The sequence below is a fragment of the Pongo pygmaeus genome, chromosome 12 (genome assembly GCF_028885625.2).
Source record: "Pongo pygmaeus isolate AG05252 chromosome 12, NHGRI_mPonPyg2-v2.0_pri, whole genome shotgun sequence".
Classification (NCBI taxonomy): Eukaryota; Metazoa; Chordata; class Mammalia; order Primates; family Hominidae; genus Pongo; species Pongo pygmaeus.
This window is the reverse complement of record NC_072385.2, coordinates 133,009,985-133,028,304: the sequence shown is the minus strand read 5'-3', so window position 1 is coordinate 133,028,304 and position 18,320 is coordinate 133,009,985. Positions and strand designations below refer to the sequence as shown.

At 40.2% G+C, this 18,320-nt stretch overlaps 1 protein-coding gene across 1 annotated transcript in view; it reads left to right on the top strand.

Annotated features, from left to right (window-relative positions):
• The window catches only part of SNTG2 (syntrophin gamma 2), a 426,593-nt gene that overhangs the window by 171,130 nt on the left and 237,143 nt on the right, over positions 1-18,320 (top strand). The window contains exons 5-6 of the mRNA XM_054476287.2: positions 15,209-15,252; positions 15,355-15,396. Of these exons, the coding sequence (XP_054332262.1) occupies positions 15,209-15,252; positions 15,355-15,396 (86 nt within the window). The remainder of the gene's footprint in view (positions 1-15,208; positions 15,253-15,354; positions 15,397-18,320) is intronic.

Sequence of the window (18,320 nt, the reverse complement as noted above, 5' to 3'; positions counted from 1 at the left end):
GTTTCTTTTATGTAAAGGTCTACATCATTATTTGAGAATTCCTTCCCAGGGAAATGTGTCTCTTCTGGTAAATAGACACAAATATACAATTTTGGATAAATCTGGAAATTAATAATTTCATCATGGTTGTCTCATCTGAGACAAACCGTAGAGCCAAACCATAAAGTCAAATAAGAAGGTCAAGTTTGTGACTGCATTAATTTAACTTTGTATGTATTATTTGTCATTCTAAGCAGTCCTTAATATTCCATGTTTTAAATTTAGCAATTATAATATGCGTATAACTTATGGCATTTCACCCTTAATCCTTTTGAAGTGAAACTGGAAACCTCAACCACTTCTGGTTGTCATGGTGTTGAGTAGGGCTTGGAGGATTTCTGACGAGCTGTGCAATAGACTCTGCAGTCAATAATACATCATTGCCAAGTTTATTGAGCCTGGACAGTGTGGCTTCTCATCATCAAGAGAATGCCTTTAAATACCTCTTTAATATTTTATAACATGTTATCTTCATGTAATTTAATATATAAAATATTTGAAGGTGATGTTCACAAGTTGTAATAAAAATTATTGCAGGCCATACATGCACTTAACATTTGTAGGGAGCAAGTCTACTTATTGGTTGTAGAGTTCCTGATAATAAGAGTTACAGGCAAAATAACTCATTCATCTTAAATTCTTGGCCAAAAAACTTAAAAGCCATATGTGCCTGTCTTAATTTTTCTTGCTTATTTTACAAAATATGAGCAATGAAAGTATTTCTGAGTCTGTGAGTCTCTGGCTTCCTTTACTGCTTCTCCTGAGTAAATAGGCTGTCACTCATCATGGACATTGACATGCCAAATTCATGGATGACATTCTTTGGAGCCATTTGGTGAAGTGACAACATAATTTTTTGCATAATTTTTTCTAGCAAACTCTGAGAATAAACTCACAGTTTAAAAATAGCAATATGGTTTCCTCAGTTGAATAAAACCAACTAATATATATGATAAAGAAGATAAATTTTAATTTTTCCTTTCAGATTCACGATATTTTACATAATAAAATCTTTTTTTGCATTACAATTTTTCCAGCTAAAAAAATTCAAAAAGAACTGTAACACTGCTGAAATTATTTTAAGAAATGACAGTTAAAGTTTTCTTTTTGATACATCATCACAGTCGGGCTGGTGGGAACTCCACCTAGATGGCTCGTCCATCCTTTCAACATTTATTCCGCCTCCCCAAGAACTCCTGGAAACATTTTACTTTATTTAAAAGAATGTTCCAGGCCCATATTTTTGGAGTAACCTGAGAAAGTCTTGTGCCCAAGTCACAAAGCATGTATTTCTTGCCAAGAGGCTTGATTCATTTGCTAGAGTACAGTGTTGGAGATTAAAATCTTTGTGTAGAGAAGCATTTTTCATAGCCCTTCATGAGTCGGTCATCACTGGGTACTTTGCAGAGGTAAAGAAAGTCTATTGAAAACTTAGGCGTTCACATTGGCACTGCCAATTTAGAGTTTCATTCGCCGCAGATAGCTAAATCCTGCAGCCTATGATCAATACCGTAGTAGTTTTTCTATAGTTTTGACTAAATGGTAATAAAAGCAAATTTAATGACCTTTGTTTTATCAGGTAACACAATGTAAATTCAAACAATGATTATAGGATTTATACAGTCAACAGGAGCCCCAGATAAGACACAGCCTCGGGCCAAACTGTAAAGCGTCCCGCTAGTGAGATGCAGTCAGCTTTCTGTGGGGTTGACGCAGGTTTCCAACTGTAAGACATTCTGGTCTGTTAAGATTATACACGCACTGTCTGATTTATTCCTGGGTGAATTTGCCGAAGTTAGTTTTAATTAGAAGATGTGTTTTGACTGGCAGTTCTTGGTGTCTGTGTTCGGCTAGTGTTTCTTTCTTGGTAGAAACGTTTAGGTGCTGGAGCGCTATTCTTGCTTATCAGGATGTAAAAAGGCAATTTAAGTTCCAGAGTCACACTCAGGGGATGGATTCAGCCACACCCCGGCCTGCGGTGTGCAAGCTTCAAGTTGTTTTTGGCAAATCCATTTGACTTCCATCCTATCAGATTATGTATTTTGGTGATATCCTTGGAATCTACGGATCGTTAAAGTGAGCTCTTTTGAAAATGAGCACAAACATGGGACACACTATTCATTTCCCTCAGTGTAAAGTTTCAGAGAAAATGCAGAAACTCTCCTGTTCTTCTAGTTCACACCTTTATGAGGGTCCCGTTTAACCCATTTGCGAATCTTTTTTCTTTTTTTTTTTTGTGAGACAGTCTCACTCTGTTGCCCAGGCTGGAGTGCAGTGGTGTGATCTCAGCTCACTGCAACCTCCACTTCCCGGGTTCACCTGATTCTCCTGCCTCGGCCTCCCAAATAGCTGGGACTACAGGCAACACCACCACGCCCAGCTAAGTTTTTGTATTTTTAGTAGAGATGGGATTTCACTGTGTTAGCCAGGATCCTCTCGATCTCCTGACCTCGTGATCCACCCACCTAAGCCTCCCAAAGTGCTGGGATTACAGGCGTGAGCCATGGCGCCCGGCCACTAATCCTTTTTCTTTTGAGCTCTTCACCTAATGTGAAAATGTTTCCATTTACTTTCACCTATATCCTAGGCTAACAGCTTTTCACTAAACTATCAAATACACATTCTCATGGATTTTAATATAGTCTCTGCTACATTGTTTTACAAAACAATAAGTTGAACTGTAAAAGTTTCAGAAACCTTTCATTTTAAAAATAAAATTAGAGCTTATTTAATCAGATAATCTCCATATATATGTGTGTGTATATATATATGTGTGTATATATGTGTGTATATATATGTGTGTGTGTATATATATACACATACATACATACATACATACATACATACACAGGTTGATAGGTTTGACAGCATGCATTTAATCTGTAACACCCAAGAACACAAATACAGTCAAAGCCACGGGGAAGCTGAGTAAAAGCAGCACTCCTTTCCAGACGCCTGGAATTGAGTTTGCAGAAGGTATGACTTCAGATCACCCCAGCTGCTCTTGTTTCGACACCATGCAAATTACTTGTAAAGAAAAAATTCTCTCTTGAGGTAGGCAATTTTCCCTTAAGTTTTGTCGTGTTATCTTTTGATCATGTGTCAAAAGATGATGTGTCATCGTGGTAGTAAGTAAACCTCGATTCTGTTTCTAGGTTGCCTGTTCTGGAGGCAGTGGGTAGGATTGAGGGAGTGACTGAGCGGAGTTGCGGGGTTGGCTGCGGGTCCACCGCTGTTAGGCGGGTTAGCCATCCTCCACTGTAAGCTGAGTGTAAGCTGTGGAAGAAGCTGAGACGTGTGTTAGCTGAGTGTACATGATACGATCCATTAACCACACTAGAGCAAACGCCCACTCACCCTCCCTCCAGTTTCAGAGCTAAACACCTCCCAGAGCCCTGTGCCCTGCACCTGCCCCTTCTCTCCTGAGTTCAGTGGGAACCATGCATTTGCCTTTCTCTACAGTTTGCCCACATATGTGTCCCCAAACAACACATTGTTTAGTTTTGCTTGGTTTTGAACCTCACAGTAATTAAAGTCATACCATATGTCTTCTTTGCCTTACATTCTCTGGTCAGTGTCTAATCAGACATGCACAGGTGTTGATGTGGCGCATGGTCTGAATTTTGACTCTGAGGTCCAGAATTTTCACCTGTGGGGTGATGATTATGCCTTACACATGGGGCTGTGATGTGGTTTAGATAAGTCCATAAGGACTATGAAGGTTGTCTGACCTGTAAGGAATGCTCAGTTAATTTTAGTCATTATTAATTCAAATAAATAATAAAATCTAACTCAGTTAATATTAAGACTTGGTAACAAATATTGTCATTATATTAACACTACCCACATGTATATATGAATAAATATTTAACAAAAGAGCCTTAACTTTACAAATTCTAATTAATTTTCAAGAAAACACTATTATGTTCATGATAACACAGTTGTGTTCCAAACCTTGATTACATTACCTTTACATGACCTCAGATAACCCTATAATTACTTTATCTTGATAATGCAAGTATAATAAAACAGAAAATATTACCTCATAATAACATTTTGCAAGAGTTTGAATATTTATATGGATTAAAATGCATTATGCTGTATTTCCTCTTTGTATAATGAGGCAGTGGCTGTATTACCATAGGGATTAACTAGAATCACTTTTCAGCTAAAATCAACAAACATTGCCTAATCTGACCAAGTAGTTCATTTTATTTAGGACCATTAATTAAAATTATGAATTAAAATCAAACTTTCATGATTTTATTTTATCACCCATTTTACCACTTTTTAATTTTTTTAAGGCTAAAAGTGTCCGTCAGGTGAAAAATATTTCACAGATTTAGTTGGAAAGTATTTGTAATTACCTTTCATTTAATAACTGGGAATGACTCTTCCTCCTCCCTTTCACTGAACCAAAATTGCTTAAGAAGGTTGGTTTTTTTTTTTTTTTTATTATACTTTAAGTTTCAGGGTACATGTGCACAATGTGCAGGTTAGTTACATACATATACATGTGCCATGCTGGTGTGCTGCACCCATTAACTCGTCATTTAGCATTAGGTATATCTCCTAATGCTATCCCTCCCCCCTCCCCCCACCCCACAACAGTCCCCAGAGTGTGATGTTCCCCTTCCTGTGTCCATGTGTTCTCATTGTTCAATTCCCATCTATGAGTGAGAACATGCGGTGTTTCGTTTTTTGTCCTTGCAATAGTTTACTGAGAATGATGATTTCCAATTTCATCCATGTCCCTACAAAGGACATGAACTCATCATTTTTTATGGCTGCATGGTATTCCATGGTGTATATGTGCCACATTTTCTTAATCCAGTCTATCATTGTTGGACATTTGGGTTGGTTCCAAGTCTTTGCTATTGTGAATAGTGCTGCAATAAACATAGGTGTGCATGTGTCTTTATAGCAGCATGATTTATAGTCCTTTGGGTATATACCCAGTAATGGGACGGCTGGGTCATATTGTATTTCTAGTTCTAGATCCCTGAGGAATCGCCACACTGACTTCCACAATGGTTGAACTAGTTTACGGTCCCACCAACAGTGTAAAAGTGTTCCTATTTCTCCACATCCTCTCCAGCACCTGTTGTTTCCTGACTTTTTAATGATTGCCATTCTAACTGGTGTGAGATGATATCTCATTGTGGTTTTGATTTGCATTTCTCTGATGGCCAGTGATGATGAGCATTTTTTCATGTGTCTTTTGGCTGCATAAATGTCTTCTTTTGAGAAGTGTCTGTTCATATCCTTTGCCCACTTTTTGATGGGGTGGTTTGATTTTTTCTTGTAAATTTGTTTGAGTTCACTGTAGATTCTGGATATTAGCCCTTTGTCAGATGAGTGGGTTGCAAAAATTTTCTCCCATTCTGTAGGTTGCCTGTTCACTCTGATGGTAGTTTCTTTTGCTGTGCAGAAGCTCTTTAGTTTAATTAGATCCCATTTGTCAATTTTGGCTTTTGTTGCCATTGCTTTTGGTGTTTTAGACATGAAGTCCTTGCCCATGCCTATGTCCTGAATGGTAATGCCTAGGTTTTCTTCTAGGGTTTTTATGGTTTTCGGTCTAACGTTTAAGTCTTTAATACATCTTGAATTAATTTTTGTATAAGGTGTAAGGAAGGGATCCAGTTTCAGCTTTCTACATATGGCTAGCCAGGTTTCCCAGCACCATTTATTAAATAGGGAATCCTTTCCCCATTTCTTGTTTTTCTCAGGTTTGTCAAAGATCAGATAGTTGTAGATATGCGGCATTATTTCTGAGGGCTCTGTTCTGCTCCATTGATCTATATCTCTGTTTTGGTACCAGTACCATGCTGTTTTGGTTACTGTAGCCTTGTAGTATAGTTTGAAGTCAGGTAGCATGATGCCTCCAGCTTTGTTCTTTTGGCTTAGGATTGACTTGGCGACACAGGCTCTTTTTTGGTTCCATATGAACTTTAAAGTAGTTTTTTCCAATTCTGTGAAGAAAGTCATTGGTAGCTTGATGGGGATGGCATTGAATCTATAAATTACCTTGGGCAGTATGGCCATTTTCACGATATTGATTCTTCCTACCCATGAGCATGGAATGTTTTTCCATTTGTTTGTATCCTCTTTTATTTCATTGAGCAGTGGTTTGTAGTTCTCCTTGAATAGATCCTTCACATCCCTTGTAAATTGGATTCCTAAGTATTTTATTCTCTTTGAAGCAATTGTGAATGAGAGTTCACTCATGATTTGGCTCTCTGTCTGTTATTGGTGTATAAGAATGCTTGTGATTTTTGCACATTGATTTTGTATCCTGAGACTTTGCTGAAGTTGCTTATCAGCTTAAGGAGATTTTGGGCTGAGACAATGGGGTTTTCTATATATACAATCATGTCATCTGCAAACAGGGACAATTTGACCTCCTCTTTTCCTAATTGAATACCCTTTATTTCCTTCTCCTTCCTAATTGCCCTGGCCAGAACTTCCAACACTATGTTAAATAGGAGTAGTGAGAGACGGCATCCCTGTCTTGTGCCAGTTTTCAAAGGGAATGCTTCCAGTTTTTGCCCATTCAGTATGATACTGGCTGTGGGTTTGTGATAGATAGCTCTTATTATTTTGAGATACATCCCATCAAACCTAATTTATTGAGAGTTTTTAGCATGAAGCGTTGTTGAATTTTGTCAAAGGCCTTTTCTGCATCTATTGAGATAATCATGTGGTTTTTGTCTTTGGTTCTGTTTATATGCTGGATTACATTGATCAATTTGCATATGTTGAACCAGCCTTGCATCCCAGGGATGAAGCCCACTTGATCATGATGGATAAGCTTTTTGATGTGCTGCTGCATTCGGTTTGCCAGTATTTTATTGAGGATTTTTGCATCAATGTTCATCAAGGACATTGGGCTCAAAATAAAAGGATGGAGGAAGATCTACCAAGGAAATGGAAAACAAAAAAAGGCAGGGGTTGCAATCCTAGTCTCTGATAAAACAGACTTTAAACCAACAAAGATCAAAAGAGACAATGGTCTTTACATAATGGTAAAGGGATCAATTCAACAAGAAGAGCTAACTATCCTAAATATATATGCACCCAATATGGGAGCACCCAGATTCATAAAGCAAGTCCTGAGTGACCTACAAAGAGACTTCGACTCCCACACAATAATAATGGGAGACTTTAACACCCCACTGTCAACATTTGACAGATCAACAAGACAGAAAGTTAACAAGGATACCCAGGAATTGAACTCAGCTCTACACCAAGCGGACCTAATAGACATCTACAGAACTCTCCACCCCAAATCAAGAGAATATACATTTTTTTCAGCACCACACCACACCTATTCCAAAATTGACCACATAGTTGGAAGTAAAGCTCTCCTCCGCAAATGTAAAAGAACAGAAACTATAACAAACTGTCTCTCAGACCACAGTGCAATCAAACTAGAACTCAGGATTAAGAAACTCACTCAAAACCACTCAACTACATAGAAACTGAACAACCTGCTCCTGAATGACTACGGGGTACATAACAAAATGAAGGCAAAAATAAAGATGTTCTTTGAAACCAACGAGAACAAAGACACAATGTACCAGAATCTCTGGGACACATTCAAAGCAGTGTGTAGAGTGAAATTTATAGCACTAAACGCCCACAAGAGAAAGCAGGAAAGATCCAAAACTGACACCCTAACATCACAATTAAAAGAACTAGAAAAGCAAGAGCAAACACATTCAAAAGCTAGCAGAAGGCAAGAAATAACTAAAATCAGAGCAGAACTGAAGGAAATAGAGACAAAAAAAACCCTTCAAAAAACTAATGAATCCAGGAGCTGGTTTTTTGAAAGGATCAACAAAATTGATAGACCACTAGCAAGACTAATAAAGAAAAAAGGAGAGAAGAATCAAATAGACGTAATAAAAAATGATAAAGGGGATATCACCACCGATCCCACAGAAATACAAACTACCATCAGAGAATACTACAAACACCTCTATGCAAATAAACTAGAAAATCTAGAAGAAATGGATAAATTCCTTGACACATACACCCTCCCAAGACTAAACCAGGAAGAAGTTGAATCTCTGAATAGACCAATAACAGGATCTGAAATTGTGGCAATAATCAATAGCTTACCAACCAAAAAGAGTCCAGGACCAGATGGATTCACAGCCGAATTCTACCAGAGGTACAAGGAGGAACTGGTACCATTCTTTTTGAAACTATTCCAATCAATAGAAAAAGAGGGAATCCTCCCTAACTCATTTTATGAGGCCAGCATCGTCCTGATACCAAAGCCAGGCAGAGACACAACCAAAAAAGAAGGTTGGTTTTAAGCCAACATTTCACAGGGTTCACACTTTTGTAATGTTGTTTGTAACCTTTAGCTGTTAATAGCTACATGGAACTCCGTGACATGTGCTATTACTCTGCTGTCTTTGTTTCTTCTTTTTTTTTTGAGGTTTTTTTTTTTTTAATTACACTTTAAGTTCTAGGGTACATGTGCACAACATGCAGGTTTGTTACATATGTATATATGTGCCATGTTGGTGTGCTGCACACATTAACTCATCATTTACATTACGTATATCTCCTAATGTTATCCCTCCCCCCTCCCCCAACCCCACGACAGGCCCCAGTGTGTGATGTTCCCCTTCCTGTGTCCAAGTGTTCTCATTGTTCAATTCCCACCTATGAGTGAGAACATGCAGTGTTTGGTTTTTTGTCCTTGCAATAGTTTGCTGAGAATGATGGTTTCCAGCTTCATTTATGTCCCTACAAAGGACATGAACTCATCATTTTTTATGGCTGCATAGTATTCCATGGTGTATATGTGCCACATTTTCTTAATCCAGTCTATTGTTGTTGGACATTTGGGTTGGTTCCAAGTCTTTGCTATTGTGAATAGTGCCGCAGTAAACATAGGTGTGCATGTGTCTTTATAGCAGCATGATTTATATTCTTTTGGATATATACCCAGTAATGGGATGGCTGGGTCAAATGGTATTTCTAGTTCTAGATCCCTGAGGAATTGCCACACTGACTTCCACAATGGTTGAACCAGTTAACAGTCCCACCAACAGTGTAAAATTGTTCCTATTTCTCCACATATTCTCCAGCACCTGTTGTTTCCTGACTTTTTAATGATCGCCATTCTAACTGGTGTGAGATGATATCTCATTGTGGTTTTGATTTGCATTTCTCTGATGGCCAGTGATGATGAGCATTTTTTCATGTGTCTTTTGGCTGCATAAATGTCTTCTTTTGAGAAGTGTCTGTTCATATCCTTTGCCCACTTTTTGATGTGGTTGTTTGTTTTTTTCTTGTAAATTTGTTTGAGTTCATTGTAGATTCTGGATATTAGCCCTTTGTCAGATGAATAGATTGCAAAAATTTTCTCCCATTCTGTAGGTTGCCTGTTCACTCTGATGGTAGTTTCTTTTGCTGTGCAGGAGCTCTTTAGTTTAATTAGATCCCATTTGTCAATTTTGGCTTTTGTTGCCATTGCTTTTGGTGTTTTAGACATGAAGTCTTTGCCCATGCCTATGTCCTGAATGGTAATGCCTAGGTTTTCTTCTAGGGTTTTTATGGCTTTAGGTTTAACATTTAAGTCTTTAATCCATCTTGAATTAATTTTTGTATAAGGTGTAAGGAAGGGATCCAGTTTCAGCTTTCTACATATGGCTAGCCAGTTTTCCCAGCACCATTTATTAAATAGGGAATCCTTTCCCCATTTCTTGTTTTTCTCAGGTTTGTCAAAAATCAGATAGTTGTAGATATGCGGTGTTATTTCTGAGGGCTCTGTTCTGTTCCCTTGGTCTATATGTCTGTTTTGGTACCAGTACCATGCTGTTTTGGTTACTGTAGCCTTGTAGTATAGTTTGATGTCAGGTAGTGTGATGCCTCCAGCTTTATTCTTTTGGCTTAGGATTGACTTGGCAATGTGGGCTCTTTTTTGGTTCCATATGAACTTTAAAGTAGTTTTTTCCAATTCTGTGAAGAAAGTCATTGGTAGCTTGATGGGGATGGCATTGAATCTATAAATTATCTTGGGCAGTATGGCCATTTTCACGATATTGATTCTTCCTACCCATAAGCATGGAATGTTCTTCCATTTGTTTGTATCCTCTTTTATTTCATTGAGCAGTGGTTTGTAGTTCTCCTTGAATAGGTCCTTCACATCCCTTGTAAGTTGGATTCCTAAGTATTTTATTCTCTTTGAAGCAATTGTGAATGAGAGTTCACTCATGATTTGGCTCTCTGTTTGTCTGTTATTGGTGTATAAGAATGCTTGTGATTTTTGCACATTGATTTTGTATCCTGAGACTTTGCTGAAGTTGCCTAACCACATGATTATCTCAATAGATGCAGAAAAGGCCTTTGACAAAATTCAACAGCCCTTCATGCTAAAAACTCTGAATAAATTAGATATTGATGGGACGTATCTCAAAATATTAAGAGCTATCTATGACAAACCCACAGCCAATATCATACTGAATGGGCAAAAACTGGAAGCATTCCCTTTGAAAACTGACACAAGACAGGGATGCCCTCTCTTACCACTCCTATTCAACATAGTGTTGGAAGTTCTGGCCGGGGCAATCAGGCAGAAGAAGGAAATAAAGGTATTCAATTAGGAAAAGAGGAAGTCAAATTGTTCCTGTTTGCAGATGACATGATTGTATATTTAGAAAACCCCATCATCTCAGCCCAAAATCTCCTTAAACTGGTAGGCAACTGTCTTTGTTTCTTAAGCTGCATTTAGGACCGAAGCACAGTAATGACAAAATTCCGTGAAATTTTTGATGACGCTTGAACTAAATTAGCTTAAAGCTATTTCAAGTCAGTATATTTAAGAACCTTGAGCATTCTGGAAATGATGAACTTATGGTTTACTGTAAATTCAGTTCAGTAGTTTTAATGACCCAGCTTATTGCCAGAAACAGAGGAAAGAGGAAACAAAAGCAAAGAAACCAGTGAACAAAGAAAAAGTGATTTCACACAATGTTTGTCTACCTGAAGGACTCTGGTGGGGCATGAGGAAAGGCTGGACTTCCATCTGCCTGGTTGTCAAATGCTTAACCTGAGTGTCAGCTCCAGAACTGAGGAAACCTAATTGTTTCCCACAGCGAGAGGAGGGAGAAAGTGGAGGCAAGAAAATGAGGAATAAACCAACAAGCATTGTCTCACCACATTAAAATTATTGTTTTTCTGCTGTTCAAACTCCAAAGTTTTAGTTAAGGAGGGATTTCCACATCTTCTTAAAGATTTTAATTTGATCCTTTAAATTTCTGCAAAAACTGCAGAAAGTGTATGCCAATGTTTGCTATTTACCTAGACTGCTGCTGGCATTTTAATTTCATTACTTGAGAATTTATAACATTATATTTGTGTACACACAAAAATTATGTGCCACCTCCTTAGGGCCTCATTGTCTCCACTGCCTCAATGTCCACAGGCCTCCAAACTTGCGGGACCTGCAGAGCCTGGAGCTCTCCCAGTCAGAGGTGAGTAAGGAGTGGCCAGCCCTAGGATCCCTGCTTCTCCCAGACCGAGGTCTCTGGGTGGCTTCAGAGCTCAAATCAAAACAGGATATGCATTGACTCAGCCATTCAGGACCCTCTTCAGGGTGTGTGAAATGTTTTAATGAGGCGGACTTCCCTCCAAGTAAGCGCTGCTGTGCTCCCCACGGGCGTGCTGGGTGAGGAGGCCTGGCACTCAGACAGATGCTGGGCTGCAATTCATCATCATCTCATTAAACCCCAGGCCCTGCAGAAAAGTCTGGGTCCAGGGAGGCTGCTGACCCACGGGCTCAGCACTGCCCTATGTGAGTTTTTCTGCTGTCTGGAGGCGGCTTCTGACCAACTCTAGAGCAAAATAGACCTCACTGTGTTAGTTCCAGACAAGAAATGGCCGCTCCATTTTGAAAACCCTAGATACCGTTCTTTTCAGGGAATTTGGTTATGCATTTTGGTGCCTGGCTCTGGACAGTCATTTTTTTCTGCTGTTCTGTAGGATCTCAGGCACACATGTGGCTTGTTGACAAAACAAAATTCTGCTTTCTGCTTTAGGTTAGAAGAGTCAGATGCGTCTTCATTGACTTTCATTAAACAAAGAGATTAAGTCATTTACTGTGAGTGATTACCATAGGTTTTATTTTAAAAACACATTACCTTGGCCAGGCGTGGTGGCTCACTTCTGTAATCCCAGCACTTTGGGAGGCTTAGGCGGGCAGATCACCTGAGGTTAGGAGTTCAAGACCAGCCTGGCCAACATGGTGGAATCCCGTCTCTACTAAAAATACAAAAAAATTAGCAGGGTGTGGTGGTACATGTCTGTAATCCCAGCTACTTGGAGGCTAAGGCAAAAGAATCGCTTGAACCCAGGAGGCAGAGGTTGCCGTGAGCCAGGGTCGCGCCATTGCACTCCAGACTGGGTGACAAGAGCGAGACTCCGTCTCAAAACAAAACAAAAAAACAAAAACATTATCTCCTGCACTAGACTTGTTCAATGACAACAACTACTTTCCATTTAGTAGCTAAAGTTTGTTTTGTAAAAATCAATGCATCTAAATGCACAGAGATTTTTATTTTCTATAGGTCCATTCAGACCATGGGGTAAAATACTTTGATAAGAACAACCTTATCTCTATTAGATAAGGTTAGACAAGCTGAAGCTTAGTTTCTGATGCCTCAGGGTAGGTATTTAATAAAGGTGGTGCTTCTTTTTTTTTTTTTTTTATCTTAAAAGCAAATTTATTTACAATTTATATTTCACTTTTCTCAGCAACATTCTGAGGATACAGGAGTTAGAGATTCTGAAGGACAATTATTATTTTTTTTTCTTTTATTATTATTATTATTATTATTATTATTATACTTTAGGTTTTATGGTACATGTGCCCAATGTGCAGGTAAGTTACATATGTATACATGTGCCATGCTGGTGCGCTGCACCCACCAACTCATCATCTAGCATTAGGTATATCTCCCAATGCTATCCCTCCCCCCTCCCCCCACCCCACAACAGTCCCCGGTGTGTGATGTTCCCCTTCCTGTGTCCATGTGTACAACCCCATCAAAAAGTGGGCGAAGGACATGAACAGACACTTCTCAAAAGAAGACATTTATGCAGCCAAAAAACACATGAAAAAATGCTCACCATCACTGGCCATCAGAGAAATGCAAATCAAAACCACAATGAGATACCATCTCACACCAGTTAGAATGGCAATCATTAAAAAGTCAGGAAACAACAGGTGCTGGAGAGGATGTGGAGAAATAGGAACACTTTTACACTGTTGGTGGACTGTAAACTAGTTCAACCCTTGTGGAAGTCAGTGTGGCGATTCCTCAGGGATCTAGAACTAGAAATTCCATTCGACCTAGCCATCCCATTACTGGGTATATACCCAAAGGACTATAAATCATGCTGCTATAAAGACACATGCACACGTATGTTTATTGCAGCATTATTCACAATAGCAAAGACTTGGAACCAACCCAAATGTCCAACAATGATAGACTGGATTAAGAAAATGTGGCACATATACACCATGGAATACTATGCAGCCATAAAAAATGATGCGTTCATGTCCTTTGTAGGGACATGGATGAAATTGGAAATCATCATTCTCAGTAAACTATCGCAAGAACAAAAAACCAAACACCGCATATTCTCACTCATAGGTGGGAAGGTGGTGCTTCTTAAACTAAATATTGAGAATTATGATGATTAATTGACTTGGACCTTGTTTTTATCATATGTAATTTTCTGCACTTTTATAGCATCCATATTAATGATATGATCTATATAATCACTACCGCATGTGTAATTTCACATGGAATCCACATATTCTGTGTGTACTTTCTTCTGTTAGCCTTTGATTCCCTTAAAATTTAGGCTTGTAATGCTTCTGAGACCCCGGCTCAAGAGTCCATTATTCCAGATAATCAATAAATGTTTTCAGGATGCAGCCCACCCTCGTGTGGCTAGAGAGGGGAACAACAGCATGCGAAGAACTGAGAGACAGAGACAGAAAGAGACAGAGAGACACAGAGACAGTGAGAGACACTGAGAGGGAGGGGGGCAGTTTGAACACAGGGAGACGGCGCAGGAGAGAACAGCTGCCACCACTGCATGGGCCACAGCAGCTTTGCTATGCACAGTTTCGGTGCAAATGAGAACTTTATTTGGATCGCTTAACATCAGTACCATTGCTGTACAGAATCGGTACCATTACATACAGTGATATGAAAACTATAGTTTCAATACGATTTAATATTTGCTAAACACTAGAAGTAATATTTAGAATTGACATTTAATCTGTATATAGTTTGTCAAGAGCATTCCCACTTTCAAAGAACAGGTTATTACTTGTTTTCCACTATTTAAACAAAGATTTAAAATTGAAACAAACCTATATGAAGGCAAAAATTGGGGAAAAAAGCCTTAGCTTTTGTGCTGATTTGTTCAGTCGTATTGAATGGGGCTCTCTCTGCCTCTCTGACAATGGAAAGGTTAAGTGAAAACATGCCGCATAGATTATACTCAAACTTTCTCATACAAAGTTTTTCTCTTTGTTGCCTTCAATATTCTAGGTACAGTCGTTTTGATCAGAGCTGTCTGTGTATGTTTGCTTATGAGAATGAGGGGAAATGCTAAGTGGCTGTGGGAATTCCTTGTTTATTGCACACTTAATGAAATATGTGCATTAGACTTTCCATATCCTGTAATGAAACCCTCTATTAGGAGGAAGTGACATTTGTTTTCCACACTAAACAAGTCCTGTGACTGGAAGGCAACGTAAATTTAATGCACGTAAATCAATCTAGCTTTCCTTAGGAAGTGGCCGCCTATTGCTATGTGTTGACATTTCCCATACCCCTGTGGACACATGCACACACACATCCATGTGTACACCCAGGCACACACATCAACAGATTCACACGCTCAGACTCGCAAATACCCATGCATTCCACCCACACCCACACATGCACACACATGCGTACATTCACACCCATCTGCACCTGCACACATAAACACACATCTACTCACGTGGATACACGCACACTCATGTGGCCACTTCAGCTACTGCAAGCACTGTGCTTAAATGACTGTCATAACAAAGCATGTCACTGAGATTTCTCTTAACACTGTTGCCACTTTTGCCACCCTGCAGCTGACCAGACGGGGATGTTGTTCGTAGGAGATGCTGTTCTCCAGGTCAGTATTGTACACGTTAATCCTTAACTTGATTGCATTTTTATTTTTAACTTGTATTAATCAATTATTATTCTCAACATTCTTACTTTGTCATCTGTTCAGGTTAATGGCATACATGTAGAAAATGCAACTCATGAAGAAGTGGTAAGTGAATTACATTTTATAGTTGTTCTGTTTATTATTCTTTTATTTGAATTATTTGTCTCTATAATTTATATTTCACTGAGTCTATCCATAGATGCAGTCTTAGAATTGGAAACAAAGCTTAAAAGGTTTAGTAAATCGTGTTACAAAAGGACCTTAATAAACTGCCCACTGTCGACTGTTGTGTGCTGACTGGGGCACTTCACAAGCATTCCCGTCAGGGATCCTCACAAATGCTGTAAAATACACTTGATGAAGCCCATGTTGAACACAAGAGCACTGGAACTCAGGGAGCAGGTGACTCACCCGGAATTCCTATAGTGTTATCATGGTGCTGAGCACAGGAGGTGTCAGGGCTTCACAGGGTCTCCCCGTACCTCCCGGACGCTGGAGGCTGCAGGGCCTTCGCGCCTTTGCTCCCCGTTGGCTGGCGGCAGCACGTGTGCATAGAATGTGTGCCGTGGAGGACGCCAGGTGAGACCTCTGAGGATCACATAAGATGTGGGGGTCAGGATGCATTTGGTGTAGGATGCCTTCCATGGAGATGAGCTTTCTCCAGTGTCACGTCAGGTTAGGCGGATGAAACAGACATCTGTCCCCGAGGTACTCATTCTGGCTGTTGGGAAGAGAAGCCGAGTGCAGCCTCACCATGGGGCTGATGCCAGGAAGCATGTGGTGGGGACGCATGGTCAGTCTGGTGCCTGCGGGGTGGGGGCAGAGGTGGAGACGGTATTACAGCTGAGAGATGAGGTGGAGGGCGAAGCGGGTGAGATGCCTGGCAGAGCAGTCCCTATGCCGATAAGTGACCTGGGGGACACAGGGTCAAGGGGAGAGGCAGCGGAGCCGAGTCCAGGACGCATGCCTGGGGCCCAAGGCAGCCAGCAGAGCCCTCATGGGAGTTTAATTCTGTGAGTTGCAGCAAAAGGCAAGCAGGCTGGTAATTTAACTTGTCCCACGAAGATTAATAGGCATGCGCTCATTTCTTCTTCAGTGTTTGTCTTTAGGAAGGGCAAACAGCCCTAGTACCCAAAAGTCACCCCATCTGCATAGCAGTAAATTTCCGTGAAACCAAGGCAGGCACATGCAGCAGTCTGTAATTAAATGGGGCCCTAATACCCAAAAGTCACCCCATCTGCATAGCAGTAAATTTCCATGAAACCAAGGCAGGCACATGCAGCAGTCTGTAACTAAACGGGGAATCGCTTCCTACACGCTCACTCAGAATTCATCTGTGTCTTCATTCAAGATGTGTAGTTATCAACCTCTAATTTGTGCTGGGCGGAGGATAGAGTCACAACAAGGATCAGCATATTTCTTGGCCTCCAAAGCCAGAAAGTCTCGAGTGGATGAAGTGCTGTTATCCTTTTGCTTATTGTGGGAAAACACATCACAATTGAAAGAGAGGCAAGACACACCTTCATGACTTCTAGCCCAGAGAGAGTAAAATTCTTGTGAGCAACAGTTTTTTTGTTTGTTTGTTTTGTTTTGTTTTGTTTTTGAGACAGAGTCTTGTTCTGTCGCCCAGTCTGGAGTGCAGTGGCATGATCTCGGCTCACTGTAACCTCTGCCTCCCGGGTTCAAGCAATTCTGCCTGCCTCAGCCTCCCGAGGAGCTGGGATTATAGACGCCCACCACCATGCCTGGTTAAATTTTGTATTTTTTTTTAGTAGAGATGGGGTTTTGCCATGTTGGCCAGGCTGGTCTTGAACTCCTGACCTCAGGTGATCCGCCCACCCTGGCCTCTCAAAGTGCTGGGATTACAGGTGTGAGCCGCCACACTCGGTCACAACAAATTTTTGCACCAGTTGCTCACAACTGTAATCCAAGTACTTTGGGAGGCCTAGACAGGAGGATCACTTGAGGCCAGAGGTTCAAGTCCAACCTGGGCAACATAGCAGGACCTGTCTCTACAAAGTAAAAACAAAATCTAGTCAGGCCTGGTGGCACATACTTGTAGTCCCAGCTACTCAGGAGGCTGAGGTGGGAGGAATATCTTGAGCCAAGGAGTTTGACGCTGCAGTGAGCTATTGTGGCTCCCTACACTGCAGTCTGGGCAATAGAATGAGACTCCATCTCAAAAAAAAAAAAAATTTCCGGTAAATTATATATGAATCATACAAATGGAGCTATTACAAGATTGGACTGATACAAATATACTTTTTGAACCAAACTGATCATATCATATGTCTACATTCTTATGTGATACAAAATAAATTATTAGAGAAATGCTAATGAGACATATAATCTCAATTTTTCAGATGCATAAAGTTCATTAAAATGCTAAAATTCTAAAAGACTTATAAATCATATGGTTTCACTTCCTCATTTTTCAGAGTAAATTCTGGCTTCAATTAATTCTAAAAGAAAAATGTCAGTTCTACTGAATGCAAAGAATCCTTTGTAATATAAAAACTAGATTTACCTCCACAAAGTGAATCTTATTCACTCTACTGCTTTGGAAAATTTTACTACTTTAAGTTGTTAAAACATCTTAATACACATAAATGCATATACATTAACATATAGTTTCCCCTTTTTAATACATCTGTGTATTTTCATCCCCATTGGCGTATAATACTGTAGCAGCTGCAGCCGAGTAAACTGCCCGTATGTTCACTGGGCAAATTCTGAGACATGTCTTTCTTCAGAGAAAAAGGGAGATCGATGATGGCTGTCACTCAGTGTGACATCCCTGCGCAGACGCAGATTGGGATGTCTGGGGGGCGGGCAGCAGGAGCTGCCGGTTCCTCTCGTCCCTGTACCTGGTCTGTGATGGTATCACTGATCCCGAGTGAGGAGCTCTGGGAGGTGGCGGGCTGCTCTCCAGCGCCCCCACAGGCAGGGCGTAGAACAACAGCCTGGCAGGGCCACAGCGAGGCTGGTGTGTTCTGCCTTTGATCACCCCAGGGCATCTCAGAGCAAGA